The sequence below is a fragment of the Atheta coriaria genome, unplaced genomic scaffold, assembly GCF_025399875.1.
Source record: "Atheta coriaria isolate IRGN ID8LTWV9N9 unplaced genomic scaffold, Caltech_Dcor_3.1 hic_scaffold_9_pilon, whole genome shotgun sequence".
NCBI lineage: Eukaryota > Metazoa > Arthropoda > Insecta > Coleoptera > Staphylinidae > Dalotia > Dalotia coriaria.
In genome coordinates this window covers 2852931-2875139 of record NW_027045451.1, presented here as the reverse complement: position 1 = coordinate 2875139, position 22209 = coordinate 2852931, and the positions used below count along the sequence as shown (strand labels likewise).

The following is a 22209-nucleotide window of genomic DNA, read 5'->3' as shown; positions in this document are numbered from 1 at the left end:
GCTCAGTACGTCAATGCCGGCGATGTTTAGGATAAGTACAAGTTAAAGTTAAAAGTAAAGATTGCGCTCAGCCATTTGAATAAGTTTCCAAGCACGAAGCGTAAGTAAGAAGTAATTTGACTGATAAGTCCGCAGATAAATATTCATGAAATGCGCGAGCTCGAACAGTTTAACTTTACAATGAATCTTGGTAATAACTCTAACCTTTGCTTCCCTAGAGACGGTAAAACGCAAAAGAGTAACAATTCGAAATGTGTTGAGGTATTTTAGATTAGTTAAACGTACGGAATGCATTAATTTGTCTTTGAGAAAGTTAAATTTATTCAAAGTTATTATAAATCATATATATGATCTTATTCGGGTGGAGTTTTGTATGCAACTTTAATGTCTCCGTACTTAACGCTTTCCCGTGAAGTTAATTTAATTTGCAAAAACATTAAGCATTTTCCATTTGAGTCATTTGAATAGTTGACGATCGCCAGGCGTCTGGCGGTCACCAGAAGACCAGAAAACATTTAGCGTAGCAAGTAGAGCGTGTGTCATTAATTTAATAAATATAAATATGCATACGAATACTGGCTTTGAACTTATGTATACAGTCAAGTCGTGTTAGGAAGATGTGATATCATTACTCAACTATGTCATACATTCTAAAGGTAATCAAATCTATTCAGGTACGGTTTAGTAATACTCTTTATTGCAACCAGATGGCGCGAATGTTTGCTTTTAACTTGAGATTTTTGCGTTCATTTAAAACTTCATTTTAAAGTTTAAACTTTAACCGGACCTTGGAATACTAATTACTGGAATTCTGAATGTTATGCTTTAACAAATAAAACCACTAATATGGAATTATTATTACACCAAGTAATACAAAAGAAATATAATAGTTAATTTAAATTACAAAATGTTTAATGACTTTCATTTAAAACGTGCAAAATTTCAGTTGTATTTAAACCATAACTACTTTTAAGGTATCAGTAATATTCTTGCATTTTCATGTTCTTAGATGAGGAAAGTAGATAGTATATTAATTTAAAAAATTCCTCCAAAAGGTAATTTTAGCAACAAAATACAAAATGAGTTGAATTAAATTCCATGATGAGGTGTAATCGAAAATATTTTCAAAAGTTTCTTTTTGTTATTCAAATAATGCAAATTTTAGTAAATTATTAGAACAACAATGAATTAACATATTCGCATCGCGTGTTTTATAAAATGAACAAAACTTGTCTTCTACTTATTTAAATAAACAACTGGAACGAGAAGCAAGTGGAACAAATGAAAACAAGATGATTTTTGGCAAACAAAAAGAAACCAATTTAATTTAACATGTGGCAATTACAAGATCAAAAAGAAAGTGAGTTATTTATTTTGAATATTTTGATATACCTGATATAGTGATACAGAATGTGATACAGATCACGCTGAATAAAAGCAATCACATTTTGCACCCGTTCGAAATAGATTGAGTTCGAATCGGTTCAAATTTAGAAATAAATCGTTAATGCTCTTGGTGCGGTTTCGCTTTAGCTCTCGCGCACTTGCATCGGATAAATGCGCGAGATGTCAATGACACTTTATGACATTGCATTGCATCATCTCACCACGCATCACGCATCGGGGTTCGGTACGCATGTGTGATGCCTCGCGCCGGGCAACGAAAACAAAAACACGCAACTAATTTAGAAATCATTTTTAAATTAGCTCGCGCTTCTCGAAGCCTAGATGCGGCAAGATGCACATCTACAGCTACATGTAGACAAACTGATCTTGTGTGTTGCATGTGGAGTTTAGATTAAGAAGAGAAAAAAAAGTGAATTAACTTAGTGCACATTACAAAATCAGCAATTTCATTAAAATTGGGTTTCAATAGTGTTTGTTTGAGGTTATGAACGAAAGGAGTAATTAGTCATTCTGTCAACAAATTTTCACATTGGTAAATGTAAAGAGGTTTTAATTAGGATAAGAAATAATTAATTATCTTGTGATTACCACATTTTGACAAAGCGATATGTTCAATAACAAACGTTTTAAAAATGTTACACCAATGCATCAGTCATTATATACAAGTAGATTGTTGTAATCGTAACATAATTGAAATTTTAAGCAGTGGCTTACAAACTGTGCTTAAAAAGTTAAGTTTTTTTAGACAAATGACTTTATAAACATTTTTAAAACCGTATTTTCCAAAGATTTTTAAGATTTTACTTTTGACGTTTACTGAAACATTGCATAATCAAATTAAAAAATAACTCCGCGACCGACTAATTGCTAATAACAAAATTACAACGATTGATAATTACTAAACTCCATGCGACCATGCCCGAAGCATACTTCCAGTCATTATTTATTTTCCCATTCGGTATAAACAATAGAGAATAGAATATTAACGTTAATCTCGATAGTAATTTGCTACTGATAACCTGAACAAGACAAATAACAAACAATTGTGTAATAGATTTTTGTCGTTCTAAAACAACAACATTTTTTAAACTGCGTAACAAAGATATGATTTAAAATTAGACATTATGATAAACTTGACAAAGAAATTTTGAAGAAACAGAGAGAAAGCAAATAAAAAGAACAAAAAAAGAAAGCGGAAAATTTATTTAATCAAATCAGACACAGGCGTAATTTTTAAATGGTATCAAACCCGTCCATGGCCAGGTTTTTGATTTGCATACATTTTATTCACTTATAAAGCAATAAACTTGCATAAAATATCCTCACTCTTCGTAATGATTGAGTTCACATAAGGAATTTCCCATTTAAGACGAAATCCACTAAAATCTAACAAGTTATGCATAGGTATTTAGTATTAACGACAGAATACGCGTCACACTCGCAGCGAATGCAACAAAACGTAGCAAAATGATGCGTTTCGTTTTGTTGCATTATGTGTGCGTCGCTCTTTATGCTATTAATAACAGCTCGCATGGGAAAATCCTCCAGAATAGAAAACTTCCTCATCATATCGTCATGGGCACTCTCGCTGGGAGCCTTGGCGAGCAGATAATCGCAGGACGTATGATATTGTTATCGTTCAACGCAACATATGCGCACATATAGAATGTCACAACAATTCTTTTCCATCATTAATCCGTACCGCTTCAACGCAACTTTATATTTAAATTTTTTTTAGTTCACAAAACACTTTTTATAAGTAAAATGTTATATAATTCTACAGGAAGGAAATTTATTCTATTGTTTCATCTTCCAAGTAACAGTTAAATGAAAATCCACAAGTTCACAACATCGTATTTATTAGTATTAACAATATCATTTGAATTCGAAGGATTTGCATCTGCAATTTTAGTCTTTATAGTAAAATCATTCGCTTTTAATGCAATGTAATTAAATCCGATGAAGTCAATATTAATGATAATGATCAGGCATGATTGCAATATTCCTCTTTGGTTTCAGTAGGCAGGTCTTAGATAAACACTGCATTTTCTCTCGACTGCAATTAATATTTTCACTAATAAAATGCAACTGCATACGTTGTTGCAAGCGTAAGATGCAAAGCAATTTTCCGTTTACAATTTATGTCTTTATTGCGCTTAAAATTGATCATTAAAGACAAGAAATTCAACTTTCGTTTACATTTTTATCATTTTATTATGTGTTCACTTAAAAAGCTGTTGCACAGCAGCGCCACCTATGTTTTAATATCATAGGAGAATGACACCAGTAGCCATTTTTATAGTGTTGAATTGATTCGCTTGTTGGAAAGCGTGTTATTGTATAAATCGACGTAAAGGCACTGGTAAAACACCAAACACGTCATAAAGTGTACGGCATGTATGTGCTGCCACAACCGCAACACGGCGCCGGTTATAAAAGCGGCCGCGAAGCCGCATCGCGAGTTCAGTCGCAGTCGCGCTCTCGCTGCAAGCACCGTCACTTCCGGTCGTTCACCACACTCACACGTGCGAAACGTTCTTCCTATCACCGCGCGCAGTTTTTCATCGTTTGCTTTTTTTCGTCCGTGTGCCGTCCGCAATTTCCTTTTAATTGGAGATAATGGCCACCTACGCTGCCTACAGACACATTGAGCTCGACAAGGTTGGCTACAGCAAAAAGAGGTAATTTTTTTCTCTTGAATATTGATTAATTTATTGCGAAGTTCATTAAACTTCAGCTAAAATTATTATTGGATTAAAATATTTATTTTTATTGATTCTTGTTATTGACGCGTCAGCTGTTGATTTTTTTTTATTTTGCGTCCGAAACGGACGTGCTCGATTGTTTTCTATATTCGGACAAATGGAAGTTATTCGAGCGGATGAGAAATGAATGATTCAATCGAAACGGCTATCATTTAAGTAAATTATTATAGAATGAACGTGCACGGCATGTCGCACTCCATTATTACTTTTATTCCCGTTTAATATCACGCCAAATCGTTCAACCGGCACCGCAATGTATTGAATTTAAAAATAAATCTAAAAATTCATTGAACTCAAAATTGGTCAACTATAAAATTATTTTATAATAACGTAATACAAAAAATTGAGATTTTAACCTCAAATCACATTATTCTAAATTATTACCACTTGTAATTGACTAAAACCTTTAAAAAAGTTTTAAAAGTTTATAGCTGTGTCTAATTTTAGGTGAATAATGTAAGTGCTTTCACAAATGCATAAATAGTTTGAAAGCAATTACGCATTCACTGATAGCATGTGATGCTATTTCGAAAACTTGATGGAATTAGTAAGCGTTGTTCATTGACTAAACAGGCTAAAATTAACATCGCCACACTTAAAAATTTAGTTAACATTCATTGCGCTGCGCGCTGATAACGAAAATTACCACGTTTCGTGTGTTTTTTGGAGTCTTTTGAGCTACGTGCGCTTGTTTTTCGTTTCGGCGTGCTTTGTAGAATGTTGTTGAGTCGATAATGCTAATGCACATGCCTTCACGACGTTCCACCGGCTTTTCTTAGGAAAGCTGCGTGCTTTCTGGGTGTTCTAGAATTTTTGTTGATAACTTCAATTCGTAACGTCAACATTGGCTTTAAAGACTGTGCGCAGACCTAACAGAACTTTAATTATGATATAAACCAAACGTTAACTTACTTTACCTTACTTGTTGAAGTTGAAGTTAGTGTAATACACCTATGTTTATGTGTTGTTTGAACGACAAATGCGCACGTTGCAGTTAGTTTAGCTTAGACTTATCTGGTGTAAACTGTGAGGAAACGAATAACTGATTCTTGGCACAGCTAAACATCCAGTCTCTGGGGAAATGATGTTACGAGTAGACAAGCTGGCGTCTTGGGTTATAAAATCTATCTTTAAATGCATTTCAATGTACTGAAAACCTGGTCAACTTCCTATCTTCATAAGAAACTCAAATTTTTTAAGAAAAAATATTTAAAAGTCATGTTTATAACACTTGTTTATTGATACAGATGATAAAAAACTGATCAGAAATCTTTTCAATCAGTTGAAGCCGGAGACAGGTCTTAAAATTAATTAATTTAGTGAATCACTTAATTATAATGGGTTTTTTATGTGTGATACTCTTTTAACTAGTTACTGTTAAGTATATAAGTAGGTTTTGCGGTAAATGCAAGTTTGTGAGTGCGTTATTGAATTTGATAATTGGTTGATTTCCGGCGCAGCGCTGAAACGACCAAAATTTCCGGTGTGCCATACATCGCCGCATAACTGTATGAATTTTATTACGTTTTGGCATTTAAATGCATTCGATAACAATAACAATTCAACGCGAGCATACCTAATGCATTTTCAATTCGTTTTTCGGCCATTGACCAGTCCCAACTGTAAATAAATATAAATTTAAAACATATTTTTAATGCGTCCACTGTTCATTTTTAAATAAAAGAGATTTAATGAATAAAAAAGATAAAACTTGACAATTGAAAAGGATGAATGTTTTGTTTGTATTCTGGGTTGCTTTCAATGGGTTTGTTTAAGTTGGGACGTGTTTTAAGATGTACCCCTTGCGATTTCAAGGCTTCGTGATGATGTGAAGCTGAGATGAGAGATGAGAAAGCGATTAGTGACTCAGTGTCTCAAGAAGTTTTCGCTGTACCAGCGAAATCTCGTTTTAATCGTTTTTCCTGGAACGTTCCGGTATTCGCTGAAATCTACCATTTACTTTACAACGTTTTATTTGTTGTAACAGCGTAAATATTGCCAACTTTTTTTCGAAAATCTTTTATAACGCTTTTAACCCAAAAAACAAGATTTACTGTATTATTTATACAAAATATTTACCTTCATTATTGCTCTCCAAGAGTCCAAGAAGAGAAAGATGAATAAATCAAGCACAATTCACGTTTATCACGTATATTAAGCGGGCAATAAAAATCAAACTTAATTAAAGCCAACAATTCGGGTAACGTAGAGGTTATTTATGTGTCGATTCAAATACGCATCGTTTTTCATATTTTTACGACGGAAAAGAATCGAAATAAACGCGAACAGAAGCAAGTCGATGCCCGGCGTTCATTATTCATAGTGGACGCATAAATTTGCATAAAATTCAGGCCGCACATATTTTACCAAATGTGTACCACAACCACATCATTTCTCATTTAATATTTACATGCTTATTCAAATCGAGTGTATTGAATTCCCAGTTCCGTTCAGCTATTCACTAATTTATCGTCGACTTCTGTTTGAGGAATCTTTTTGTGAATGTATTATTAACACGTGATGTGATATACTCGTAATGAGTTCTAAAGAATTGAAAACTAGGATGAATACTACTTGATCTGTTGAGTGGAATGCGTGCGGATAGATTACAGCGACAATTCCAATTGCCTATTGAATTAATTCTATAGCAAGACGCGGAAAAAGTGTGTCGGTTGCAAAATGCGTTTAATTCGCATTAAAAATCTCCAATCAATGGCGATGTGCGTTTATGGTTTTTTGGTTTCCGTGAGGTATGCGGCCGGTCAATTATATTATTCTATATTTGTAAGTTATTTCGTAGAGCCAATTATAATAATAAATTTAATTGGAAATCGAAGATAAAATAATGTCCGCGTTTTGACTTCCAACGGTGACTTGTTGGAAGCTTTCTTCTTTATTCTTCGGTTTACTAGAAAAGATTTTTTGTCACGACAGATGCTGTCTTCGTTAATTTTTTGCATAAAACCAATTTACCATCATCTTTTCATTTACAGATGGCGTGCTAGTAAAATAACCTATTTACAAAAAAAGTAAAACACAAATGGGACGGAACATAAAAATTAAACACAATAAAATTGAAGGTTAATAAATTTTCAACTTATAAAATCCGTGAAATTAAATTCATGTTACGGGCGGTATAAAGCCGCACAATGATTCTATTTTATTGTGAATGACCAACGTAACTAATTAAATATACAATGCAAAGTACTTTGGGGCGTTAATCAATATTAAGGCGTTTTTCTCACGTATGCTAAAAGTGTTATAACTTAAAAATGTATATTTGTTTTAAGAATTCTCACACAACTAATTAACCTGATAATATTTGAAACTAAAATTAAGTTGGAGCAAAGTTTTCGCAGTCAAACTTTGTTGTGTCATCCATGACTAGGAATAATTAAACAAAACGCTTCGGAAAATACGATTTACTTGATGTCGTGTGAAGAAACAATTATGAACCAGTTTGCAACTTAAAATCGCACATTTGCTGACATGAATGTTATCAAGATTTTCAAGAGTTTAGTAAATAATAAACAGCAGGTTTATAAATAGAACTTTATATTGTTATCGTGACTAATGCTGCGCATGCGCAATGGCAGAACAATCAGTTTTATATTTACTTATACGTAATTATAAATAATGGTCTGGCGCTTTGGAATAATATTAATTTATATAAATAGCGTAGCAAATTGCAAAGACAGGAAGCCGTAAAATTGCCCAACAACCCGAAGAAGTAAGTACTGAAACACTGAAAAATATTACACGTTGATTACATGTTCTCGCCAGTCGCGCCTCGTCCATTTTCACCGTTTAAATCGTGCGCAATGTGCAAAAGCGCGAATTGAATTTATGCGCTTACCGGGCGCGCGCGCACGCTTAAAGTAATAATAATTTAATTACTGTTAGCTAATTGGCGCGCATAAATTCGCTATTTTTAATCGCCCGCGTTTGACCGCGCATGTAGTGCACATTCTGTGATTTTATTTCGATATTAATTAAAAGGCCCGCGCGGAAGTCACTTTTACGTGTGCGAATCGTAAATCGCGAAATTGGCGAAACAGAGCGCCGTCAAAGTCGAGACTAATTACTGATTGTAATCAGAGCATTTTAATCAGGAGCCGGCCAATGGAGGCGATTAACGGAGCACTCAATCAGAGCGGAAAATTGAAATGAATACATGAAGAACATGACCAACAGGTTAAAAAATATTAACAAGTTTTACAAAATAAAACAAGGAGTGTTTTAGGTGTAGCTGAATTTATATATTCACTTTTCAACCACAAAAACGCAACAAAACGCATTACATTTCATTATAAATTTTTGAGGGCATGCAGCTCCAACCTACGCTTTTACTAATGAACCTTTAATAGCCTTTCGAAGGGTGCGCCTCACGCACGCTCGTTACCTATCTATTTATCTACCGCGTTTCTTCAATATTTACATGTGTAATATGTAATGTGTAATTTAATATCCCCAGCTATTATATTATTCCAATACTCGAAATACATACCAGAAAGCAACGTGTGCCATATTATTACAGGTACAGTTATCTCGACGTTTCTAAATAGATGGTTTTGATCATATTTTATATATGTTCAAGTTTTTACCTTTAAGCTAGGCTGGCCCTTTCGTTCCGTGTGGTGCATTCTCCGTTTGTATTACGATTATTATTTCATTCATGACTTGTATTACGTGTATCGCAAGCTGTAAATATTGTGCATGTAACTCAGCATTAGAATGAATCAGAGTATTATGGTACACCTACGTTGATCATTGGTGTGGCTCGTGTAACTTCATAGATAAGGTTATATTTATTTAGAGGATTAGGAGGATTTAAGTCTGGAAAAACTAAAATTTGAGTTTAAAAAGCAAAAACTCATTTTTTTAAATTTTCTAAGACTTTAATGAGACTTTCGTGAGTTTTATTATCCATTAAAGTTGAGGTTATGTTGGTACTCAAGCAGGTTATGTTTGCATTTATTTTGTTTGGCTTGTTAGTTTTTTTCCATATTTTTTTGCTTTTTAATGCTGCTCCTGCAGTTATTGATTATTCCTTTTACAACACTTGCAGGGCTGCGCTCCTAACGACGTCTGTTATTACCGCAGCAGATATAACAGGGAGCGACCGGAGGGTTGTTGCACCCTTTTGTGTCACGTCCACAGTGACGCTATTATCTAGTACACTGACCATTCAGACAAAGCACCTCTAGCTTCACTCACCTTTTTCATTTCTTAAAACGTATTAAAATTGCTAAACGACTTACGTATATGATCTGTTTATACAAAAAAGGCATAATAACAAAGCATTTCTAATTAGTGTAATGCACGAGTCGTGCAGGAGGAAATTAAATCCAACTTTAACACAAGCCCCCAAAGTATAGACGTCGTGTAGTAAAATGCAGTTGTCGAACCCGAAATCATAAAAAAAAGTCCGCAGGGCGAGCGGAAAAGGCAAGGCGACTTCCTTTCCGCACACAACAATACCGCCGACCGGAAAACGAAAGGTTTCCCCCGATACCTAATACAATACGATGGAAACGCGCACGAATAAAACTCGAACATAATGAATGTCCATTAACTGCACACTGCAGTATACCTACGCCAAGTATTCCGATATCTATTTTACATGATCTCCAATAAGTTTGTTTTCTTTTTTTCCTGCTTCGTAAAAACGGAAAGTCGTAGAAATGCAAGTGACCACTAACAATACCTCTAGACATAATAGTATTGCATTACAAGTATATCAAAATGACGAAAGAGTTCCTACCAACAATTGCATCATATAAAAAACGAAAGTAAACGTTTTACTGTTTAATCAAAATGTTTTTACGTCTCATGTCTGTAAAATATTATTAATTATTAACTTGGAATACGTAAATTCAAGTGCGTGACTCGTCTTCACCGTGGTCATTAACTGTTAATAGGTGCATGTTGGACATGAACATGAATATTCTCAACTTGAAGTTCCGGTGACATACTCACTTAAATACCTGGCTTTTACTAGTCGTCTGCATGTTAATCGCACGTAGTCTACGTCTTCTTATAGAGTGTTTTATGAATCGGATCGACGAAGGAGTAGTGCACTTGTTCACGTCTGATGGAGACATGTCTGAGGGGTCTTGTTTCACTTGATGTTTTATTACTGACTGACTACTGCGTCCGTAGGACCAGTTTTTTCTTTTCTCAAGATGTGAACTTCCTTCCTTTTATAACTGCATTTAAATTTATAAAAACATCAAAAACGTGTAAAAAGAAAGTTTTTTATATTGCTATGCTTTTGCGCGTTGCTGATGTGTAACAGTCCCGGAAACTTTAACTTTCTGCAGTTTTGTTTCTGTAACAGCAATTCTTTTAATTTGCAATTTTATCTGTCGTAAAACAAGTGGAACTAATTGATGATTGTCATGATGAGACACGACGTCTAGACTGTTGGTATAAATTTGTGAAATCGATAAAAGCAGAGCAATATAAAAGCAAAGCGTAGAAGGAAACGTCAATGAAATTGAATATGGGAAGTCGATGAAGTCAACGCACTCAGCCAACATCAAAGAAGGGAAGTTGCAGGCTGCTAAACAAATCTAACCTAAAAACTCGTCTGTAATTGAATTATCACCTTAATTCAATTAAAATACTTTACTTTTCTAACTAGTATGTCTAAATATCGAACGTTTTCTATACGTTTCAAACAATCTCGATGCTAAATACTTCATGAAACTGTTATTCAGCATAATGGAATGGAATTTAATGCCGTTTCAAGTTCTGCTACTGGTTTATTTGTATTAATTACTTTTTATTATTTCTGAGTGTGATTCAACTCGACAGTAGAGCACGTTGAAGCAACCGCAATAAATTATCGTCTTAATTAAACATGAAGCCGGAAAAAAACTCAAATTAAATTGAAATCTCAATATAAACACATTTGCCACACCGTCAGAACGAATTAAACAATTAATGAGTAATAAATATTAACCGTAACAAAACACTACGACCTCAACTCAACTCAACAATAATGTGATGGGAAATTATGCAACTATTAACTGTTTTCTTATAATTAGAATTATAATTGAACAAAAGTTCATCTTATTCGCATTAAATGCTTGCAGAAATAAAATAATTGCGATTAATATATGTAAATTTACATGGTAATGAAGTTCAAATCAGTACGCAGCTACTAGTATGATTGTTTATTGTTATCGTTTATTGCGGTTTACAGTTTGAAGGAAACGCAGGAAACTCACCGATCATTTCAATTAACTCATTATGAGATTATTACGCGAGCTGGCAGACTGTACAGTTACGGTGCTGTGAGTCAACCATACGAATCAACAATTTGCATAATGCGCTTATTACAAGACCATGAGACGCCTAACATCTAGATTGGATTATAAATTCCTGATTTCATCAAAGGCGTCGAAACTTGTCGACAAGTCAGTGACTGATTTAATTATAGGCTGCGTTTTAGTATGGTAATCATTTTCAAATAGTAATTTCAACTTTTTCATTGTAAAAATGTAATTAAATTTTACTTTTTTGCTCCATTTTCTAAAAAAACATAAGCCATGCTAATAATGCACTTTAACGCCATCTAGGGTGCAATTTTATGGCAATATTTTATTTAAAACTCTTTAAATAATAATTTCTGATATTTTATTCGTTATTCTGCTATTTGAGGTGGAAACAAATCCAAAAAATCTTAGATAATCAAAATTTGTTGAACCGTTCTTGAGTTATTAATGTTATAACTAACACAACTTTGTTTTTTTTGTATATAGACATTAAATTTCTTTGTTTTTTCTGATTAAAATTCAACAATTGTCTTCTATCGACATAAAAAAGTTGTTTGTATGGTACCCATCACTTTGAATGCATCGAACACCGTCGCAATTTGCATGTTTGCATGTTAGAAGTATGTAAAGAAATTAGCGAAACATCAAACATACTTCATTGCCAGTATGCAAATGTAGGCGCATGCACTTTCATGCACTTTCCGACCATCATCACACACCCATACAACGGAAAACAATCGCATTCACACCGAAGCGCATTGCATTTCCAATCATTCGACACGATTGCAACCTGCTAGTTGGCACTAATGGCACGAAGCTAAAAAGAATTAACGTCAATGATCGCGAATGAAATGCACGCCTGGCGCGCGTCGATCACATAGCATCATCGTGGTGTTTGGCCCATGCGTTTCGCATTATTATGCGCGACACGCGAACGGCGCGAACTTTTCGATTCGTAGCTGGTGAGAGTGCATCGAACGTGCGCATTATTCGCATACTCTCATTGTTTTCCGACACCGACGACGTGAATGCAGGCGCCGTACACATCCATGTCGTGATGGAAACTCGCTACATACGCTTGGTGTAATCATTAGCCAAACAAATCGTTCCGTAATTTTGTTATTTTACAAACACGCGAAAAACAAGCCTGATTTAAGTGTGTTAGTAGTGTTTACACATTCGGTAAATTTGTTATAACATTTTGAAGTGTCTCGGAAACGGTTTTAATTAAAAGTACGTTTAGATTTTGCATTATGACATTATAAAGTGGAGCAGAACAGAAAATTAAATTTGAATCGCGGTACACAGTGGTACGTGGCGGTTTCCACCGTGGAGTTATTTCGATATTCCTGTGTCGTGAGTCGTTCACCTGTATTTTCCGACCGGGTACGTAACCGCAAACGCAAATATTGCATGTTTACACAAAATTGCATTTATTAATATACTTGTAACTTGTAATAAAGTATACCGAATGTTTATTAAATGCCAAATCACGTGTATTTGAGTTTAGGCAACGAAACAAACATTCAAGTTATGCAACTTTATTTGTTTTTATTAAAAAAAAAATACTTTGACTAGTTATAGCAACAAAGTTTATTGCTCGTGAAGAAAACAATTTGAAAACACCAATTTGCGTTGACATAACATATACGGCATGATAATAAAACTCATTTTAATTAAACTTTAATAGTGTAGCCAACGAATTCAACGAATTTTTAAACTATGTACCGTACCTTAACGTGCTCAGTGGAGAACAATGAAATATGAAAATATGGAAGAACAAACAATAATTACAATGTGAACAAGACAAAATTCCACGCGTCGTCGCAGCCTGCATGGTCTGTTTGTGTGTTCACGAAATTCTCCAAATTGCCTGCCTCGAAAGAGACAAATTACATATTTTATGACCACGGCGCAGATTCGTAAATTACGATTTTATTTCAATGTGCATACTTGTAACATTGTCTATGTGCTTCGAGACAATTTCAATTTGAATTCAATTTAGGCATCGCGCGGCACGTATGACTTCATTCCATGCTTGGACGCATGCCGCAAAGCGAAGCGCACCGCTTGAAACAATCATCTCTTTGGATGATGTCTGATGTGTGTAACTGATAGCTGTATGCGCGCCACGAGGGTTATGATTAGGATAATCAGTTATGCGTTTTCTCGCGGCGACTGAGCACATCAGATAAGACGCGGCGGAATTCAATTGTTTTTTTTAGTACTTAGATTCAATATGGAAATTCAAGTCTATAAACGCGTATGTTACATTGTACCGCAAACGAAAAAGTATAATTGATCTATAACATTGCTTTGTATCTCTTTTGAAACACACGATCTTTACTGACGCACTATAAATAAACTTAATTAAGTCAATATAATCCCGACTGACTTGAACAAGTTAAAAAAAAGATCCGGAAAGAGGAGAAAAGAAGATTTATATCTTAACGTGTGTGGGTTTTCGACCGGACGAAGTTAACATCAAACACACACACAGCATTCAAACTGCTTTTATTGCACTTTATTGCGATGCGAATTGTGATGTACGATTAAGAATTAAGAATAAATAAACGTCGAACGTAAAAATTGAGCAGCACAGCCGCTATTTATCTTATCATCTCGTTAAAGTCCTCGCACTGTCTGTCGCAAGATCGTAACGCGAGTGTAAGTTAAACAGCGCATGGAACAACGTAAAATATGCACACGTATGAAGAAAGAGTTCGAGGCGAGCGTGTGGCGAATTAAACGGGACACACGTGCATGCACAATGACGGCCGGAATGTACTTACGATCGGACCTCAGACTAAAACTTCAGACAAGACACAAATAATAATAATAATAATAAGAATAAAAATTGGACATGGAAGAAAAAGGATTACATTTATAAAGCAAACAATGTTTTTAGAGGCGCATTATTATGTGTAATTGAATAATTTATAAAAAGTAAGGTTAGTGGTGTGAGAATTCGCCGTTTCACACTACAGTATCATTGGTACTTTACTGCGTGCGAATCCATGCAAAAAGTATTCGTTTAATTTATGCGTGGCATATAAATCAGGGAAAGTATGCGAAGATCGTACCTTTCGTATGTACTTTCCTTGTACTTCTACCTTCGTTGCCTTTTTGCGTTTCGTGCATTCTCGCCATTCGCATACATTTAAATATTTAGGTCAGCTCTTCGCCAGCGACTTTTCGAAACCAGAAACTAATCGACTGCGTGCCGAATTAATTGTACTCATTTCCCTTCCTCATGCTTCGCAGGAAAAAGCCAGCGATGAAGCGTAAATGTTAATGTTGTCGAAATTTCGGGTTCAGTGCATATATTAATGTCATAATTTACGTGATCGATAGGATTAATCTATATTTATCAGTCTATAGGGCTAAAAATGTCACTTATTTAAAAACTTGTGCTATTTTTAGTTTTTCTTGTGAATCTGAACAGAAAACAAGAAACAAATAAAAAGTTGAGCACCGTTATGATTGATTGGCTAAAGGTTTAGGACAAAAACGTAAATGTGCGAAAAAGGCACTAAATGAAACGGCGAAATCTTTCTGTCGTTACGACCGGGCATGGTCGAGCAAGTAGCGAAGTAATCAATCAAAAGTAAATAAAATAGGTGTCGAAGTCAACGACCTAGCTGGCTGCTGAACGCCAGGGTGCGCTGCTAATAAAAATGGAAATCAACTTTGTTGCACAGCTAGAAAACAGCGAGAAAAGTTGCAATCGCAAACCATCAAAAACAAAATTGGAGAATTGCAATTTTCACGCTCATTTCACCAAGAACATATTGTATATTGTAATATAGGCAACCAACTGTGTAATAACAGCTCGTAAATCATTCATTATTAAAATATCGATAACAGTAACCTACGACACCTATAAATTATGCCATTTTAAAACAAAGTGTAAAATAAACTTACACTTTCATGTTATTCCTGGAATTATTCTTAGTGTTTTTATTGTGCATACATATGCGCAATGCGCTTCTGATTTTTTTACGACTCGTGGGTGTGTTGTGACAAAGAGCCGAAACGAAGCAGCATCCGCCTCATTAAAACCACATTAGCGTGGAATTTACTTGACTACAATATTTATAACGTCCATTCATTTGTTTGAATGTGCGTACGAAATTACGAATGCAACGTGTCGCGGGTGGAACCGTGCCTAAAAACCTCACGTCAGTGGCGAGCTTTCGAGGCGAATGTTTCATTCAAATCAAGTTCAATGTACAAGTACGCCGTAAATACAAACCTCAATGATTTACATAATGCACGACACGCCAGACTTTATTACTTGCTTTTAAATAAAGAATGAAATATTTTCCTTCACATTGAAATAAATAATTTTTCTTTGTGCGAGTTTTTAAATTTGCTACATGTCAGAATAAACGTAAATCGAGCGTAACTTTGCGCGTTCATTGTTTTAAATTACCCGCAGTGCAATTTCCTTCCTTTTGTATACGATTATTGGCAAATTTAATCGACGCATCGACATTACTCGAACAACTGGAACGGATTGTTTCACTTCAACGAGTCCACCGATACTATTACTCAACAGTGACACCGTGATTTCAATTATCACGAAGCTTGCGAATGCGGTAATTAAAAATCATTACATGAAAAATCGCTGAGATGTTTCCTTTAAAAAGAAGTCCAGTAATGAGCGGAAAGTAAAATCAATGCAGTGTAATGACAAGCATAAAATTGCGGAAAACAAAAAGACATCAACGCGCTTACGCGCTACACGAATTCCAAATTGGTGATTTCCAAGAAAACGAAGAAAAAACGTCGTGAAGGAAACGCGTATCCTGTTGAAATAACTCAGTAATTGTGGTCACAGCCAAAGAATACAATCACAATATTATGCCTCTACCACAACTTTAATCAAATAGTTTTTTTGATTGATACAACAAACAAATTAGTTTGGATTTTTAATATGTTTTATTCTCAATCTTATTAACTAGGATTGTCAGACTTGTAAGATATGTTATGTTCCAATCAAAACGAGATGTTTTTATTCTGGGTGCGCCATTTAATCATTAATCGATCGACAAAACAAACCTAATAAATGTTAAATGAGATCCGCGAATCACAATAGCGTTCCGTGTAATATTTTGATCTAATAATGCTTCGTAATGATATTCTTAATAATAGACATTTTAAATAATAACAATAATCACAATCGTCATTGTCGACCGCTTGTAACAACATAATAAACATTGTTGCAACGTAAGGCGTAATGATGACAAATTGATTTTGTCAAGAAATCATTACTACTTCCATAAACTTGCAGCGCACGCGACGTAAACAATACACATCGAAAGATTTATGTAATCGATGTAAATTTAATTGAATCCAGTCAATTATAATAAGCAAAATGACAGCGAACAATTGAATTGGTTATTTTGGTTATTTCCGGTTAGGCAACCCAATTAACTATAACCTTTAAATGTCCGCACACATGTCGATTTTGAGATTGATTCGAGAAAAATAAGAGAAAATGTGAAACTGTATTGATTGCGATGCGAATTTCTATTTTCAATTTTACGTGTTTCGCCTTTAATGTCCAAACGCCGGTGTAATTCCACTTGTGCGGAGGCGTATGAAATATTTCTGATTTCTCGTCGCGGTCGTTACAGCGATAAACTGAAATGCATTCAGACCGGGAATAAACGGACACCTGGAAGCGATTCGCTAACGATCGGAGCTTGAAAAAGAATCGCCCAACATCGAGAAATTAGTTTGTTGCATTTGTACCAGGAAGAGAAGACGAGCAAGAGAATGAACTTTCACGCCCGAGCCGTACCTACACCCATTCCTACGCCTTCATCCACAAGCGTTGCTAATTTCGTACAATTCTACCAACGAATCCAACTTAATTACAATTACGTGCGCTGTGTGCGGCTGGGCACGATTGAAATCATGAAATCACAGAAAGCTACAAAATAATAAGCCACACCACAATTGTACTCATCGTAATTCTAACGTCAATCGAAATCGTACTTCGAAACATCTAACATTAAACGCAATCGATTTTTTGAGGTTGGAGCTGTTCAGATTTGAGGTTAGGCTTGGTCAGGGCGCGCACCAGCTCGAAGCTAACAATTTACAATTATTGCTAGCCATGTTTCTACAGTTACAATCCAGGTACAATCATAAAACTAAAAATATCATCAAAGATGATCTAACTCCGATCCACCAGCAAATATTTACAACAACGCATCATTATTAGGGTTTGGTAGAATGTAGCTGATCTTCAATCCTTCCTGCCTTTATTGCATAGCATACAAGATTATTATAGGAATTATTTTCACGAACAAGGTGCGGTTTGATTGCTCTTATTGCTCCTAAATCTAAATCTAAGACAACACAGAATTGGAGATAATGATAAAACGTTTGTTACGTTCGAAAGCGGACGATAGAAATCAAAGTTGATGGAACAAACGAAAATGAAAGAGAACTAATTGTGAATTATTATTTCGAAACTTTGTAAGGCATAAATTATTAAGATTGCTTGCTGCGTTTCAATAACGATCAAAAGATGTGTTGAAAAAGATTTGGCAATAATGAATAAATCACAATGCATTCTATACATAACCTAATCTATGCATAATGACATGAACTAATGAACTTGTAGATACAACATAAACTTATCGCCTACTGTTAACTACTGGTAGTGACGACTTTAAAAATAAAGTAAGAAGCACTCACAGCGCAGAGTGCTTCTTAAAAGAAAAGCAATGTTACTTGTTTTTACATGGAAACTTTGTAATTAACTGACATAGCTAACGCGCCGAAAAGAAATTACCTCGAATGCACACGATGCGCGCAGCGAGCACACGGAATGTTGCATCATTCTTCGAAATAGCAGAGAATAGAAGAGAATGTACATCTAACTTTTCCGACGACCGGCAATGCCGCTGTACTGTTATTACGGATTTCTGGATTCTTGATGCCGACAATTGCCACTGACGAAAGAATATGTGTAACTTGTCACAATGTCATGGAATTTATTTAAACTACATACAGTAGAGAAATACATAACCGAAAATTGTCAGTGCTTTTTGCCGACTCGTAGTAAAAGTGACTGATATTTGACTGTTTATCTGTGGTAATTGCTGCAATTGAATTTTTTTTCCCTGTCTTCGGTCAATATTTAACTTAGAATACGAACTTGACCTTCAGTTTGTACTGAATTCATCAACTAAATTATTTACTTTCTATTTTTGTGATCTGTTTGTCAGGCAACATCGATTCATCGACGTCGTGTTCAACAAACACAAACAGATACATCAAAATGAAATAAGTTTTGATGGAAATTGATTGATTGATTTTTTTATTGACTAATTGCCGCAGGTATACTGTATTTTCGTATGAGATCTACAAAAAGGGGAGGGGGTACGGTGTGCTGGCAAAGAGCGCTCTCCTACTATTTCGAACCAAATCATAAAACTGATTTTCCAATGTACGAGTATACTGTTTGATTGCCAAAGATATGCAACAATTTAGAATTCAAGACCTCGAAGAACTACATATGTAAATTAAGTCCAATGAATTCGACATCTGCTTTGAGCAGTATTGAATCTTGATTGAAAAGAAAATTTACTTTGAATGAATATTTAAATACCAGTTATCTACGCATACCTAGCAGACATTGTTGGAGTACTAGACATGCGAGGTAACAAGGTAACAAGGCACAATTTAAACTGAAATACGTCTGTAGTATGTCTAGATCAGTGTTAAGGTGAGGAGTTGCGCCAACGTGAATTCATGAATAAATAACTAATTCCATTCGAAGCCAGAAACATAACACGACTACCAGCTTTTTGCTTCTTCGATAATATCAGAAACAATATTACGGACATGCCTGTAAGATGGCACCACTAAAAATATGATTGCACAGTTGCCATATAAGAACAAAATATGATATGATTTTCTTATATCTGCAACGTTAATAACTGGTCGTAAAGCGTAGACGCGAACGTTAATTAACAAAAACAAAAACTCAATGGATAAATGCAAGATTGTAGTAGTACAGTGTATAATACAGCTACACGGAAATTAATTTACCATCTGCATTCATTACGCGCAGCAGAGTCTTGGAAGCTTGTTGATTAAAAGTTGGCGCTTCACTTGTTTTCTATCGTCGTTACGCCGGTCTAATTTCTCATAGCAAAGCGCGACTGCGTCCAGCACTCGGTAATTTTCGAGATCTTCGTCTTAGTTTTTTTTTCTCTCCTGTTGGAGTCAGCCTGTTGGTGGGTAATCAAGCTCGTATGATATGCCATAAAAAGCGCAAGCACTTTGAGTAAACGCGAGCAGCGGGGCTACACGTATCAGTGAATACGTGTCGTACGTGCTTCACGTGCGCGATATTTCTTCTCAATATGAATCAATGTACGTATGCTATGTACGTAGTAACTAAGCACAGGTCTGATGCTGACGAATGCGGAACGGTGGTTAGTTGAAGACCGGTCAAAACGGATTGCATCATAATTATAACTACAACGTACAGAGTACAAGATGCATTAAGTAATGTTTCTTCGTGCTCAAGTAGAATAATTACGATTTACAATTACGAGCGCACTAATTACAACATAGAGCAGACGGTAGTTAACGTGTTGCATACATTTTTGGTTAAAATGCAAGGTGTTAAAGTTAGTTAGGATCGTTGAATTTATAATGTCACAGTTGACTGTTTCAAACCGTTAAATATAGTAAATTAAAGATTATTTTCTTTTTTTTGTAGGGTTCGCAACCCACCGACCGAAATCCACAGCGTCTTGGCTACACCACCCTCAAGTGGAAAACAAACCAATGGACGCACCGTTGTAGATGGAGCCAGTACTCCAAGACGTCGTGGTTCTGACTCCTTCAATCGTTTATTTGGCGAATCTGGAATTCAAGTCGCTACACCAAGGCGTGCATCTCTTACTAAGCACGGTAATAATATCTCCACGTTTTAACAACCAGTGAAATCTCTAAAAGTATGTATTTATTTTTGTTTAGATGTAAAAAATCGTAATCCAGTCACTGGCAATGGCGTCCAAACATGGGAGAACAAAGCTAATCGCTCACCGAAAGTTCACTCAGGTAGAATTGATTATAAAACATTTGTGCATTTTGAAAATAAATATTTTTCTGTTTTTAGAGAGAAACCCAGTCACTGGTGAAGTGTATCAAATCATTAGCCCGGCGACAACGCCCACTAAGCCGATGACCAATGACTTCCCGAAGATGAATGGAAACGCTGAGCTTCCTGCTGGACCGGTGACAAACGGCCAGGCCTAAAATACAAGCCACAGCACTCCAGCGAGACGCGTATTCTTTGCGTATTACTAAATAAGATGATGCACCAACCCCTTAACACACGCCCAGCCCTATCTATCCATCCTCCCAACAAAAATATTGTATGCCTTATTGAAAGTATTTAATACGAGCAGCGAACTAGTTAATGCTAGTTGATACGAAATATTTACAATGCCTTATTACTACATTATTACGACTACTAATAATTAATTATTATAATTACGAGATGAGAAAACTTGTAGTGCATATGGATGATAGAACATGAACAATTATTTATAAAGAAACGTAGCGAATAATCCGAAAACGATAAATGTTTACAAATAAGATGATAGAAACAAAAACATGAAAAAATAACAAAATATGAAGCAATGTTACATGTAGTTTATATAGTGAGTTATATAATCTTATGAGTACTTTTTTGTATTAATAAATTTTTATATATCATAATAATTTTGTTTCTGCGATCACTTGAAATTTATCTTTGACTGCATGAATGTGTCTATTTTTTTGTTTAGTTACGTTTTCTGCAATCTGCTGCAAGAAAATGGTTAAGTCTTAAATTTTTATTTGTATACTGCCCGTGGCAAACTATTGTGTACCTTAAACAAATGCTTGTTGGTAAATATCAAAGAATCTATCAATAATTTTATAAATCAAGCCAAGATGGTGTTAGAATGCACATATTTGCATTAAATTTTAAGCGGAGTTATCCATGTCAGTTGTTGGTAGATAGTACCTAGTGAGTGTATATAGTCTTAGCAGGATACATGCATGCCGTGCGAGGTCGCGCGAATTGGTGCAGCAGGTATTATTTTTATCTATTATCTGTTTGTTGGTTTACGTCCTTGAGCCGGTGTGCTATCGGAATTCACACGCTACATGAAACTTAAGTGCCTTACATTCGCGCAGTTGCAAATGACTTGTCGACGGTGAAACATGTCGGTCGCTTACTCTGTGTAGTTTTTTCGCGAGTTGCCATGTTCCGATAACAATTAATCGGGCAAATCGAGTTATATTTGATTTCGAATCAACGCCATGTAATAATAACAAATGTGTAATATTAGTAAACGGGAAGTTATTCTCTGTCGGCTCTTGGATGTCGTGGATTACAAAGCCTGGGTTGTGCGAACATGTTACCTTGTAAGTAAAACATATCATTCAATATAGATAAACCATGTTTTAATACTAGTTTTTACCTGACGGTACTTGATATGCAGTATCGAAGTGTCGTGCAAAATGTTTTACATAGTGTTATTTTGTTACAGTTCTTGCCGTAGATGTATGGAAGACGACTGGTAAGTAAATAATTAGAATAATCTCCGACAGGCTAGCGCAGATATAAATCGGATGTCTTGTTAGTGTTATTCGGGGTATTTTATCTCAGAATTAGAAATTAACAATATACTAATTATAGCTTTTCGTATACTGCGTTCTACTATTTA

At 35.2% G+C, this 22209-nt stretch overlaps 1 protein-coding gene across 1 annotated transcript; it reads left to right on the top strand.

The window, feature by feature from the left end:
• The first annotated feature begins 3865 nt into the window (after nt 1-3865).
• Nucleotides 3866-21217, top strand: LOC135799154 (uncharacterized). Its single transcript, XM_065312175.1, has 4 exons — nt 3866-4088; nt 20208-20401; nt 20468-20551; nt 20610-21217. Exons 1-4 carry the CDS (start codon nt 4027-4029, stop codon nt 20747-20749), a joined length of 480 nt encoding a protein of 159 aa, XP_065168247.1. The 5' UTR covers nt 3866-4026; the 3' UTR covers nt 20750-21217.
• The last annotated feature ends 992 nt before the right edge of the window (nt 21218-22209 follow it).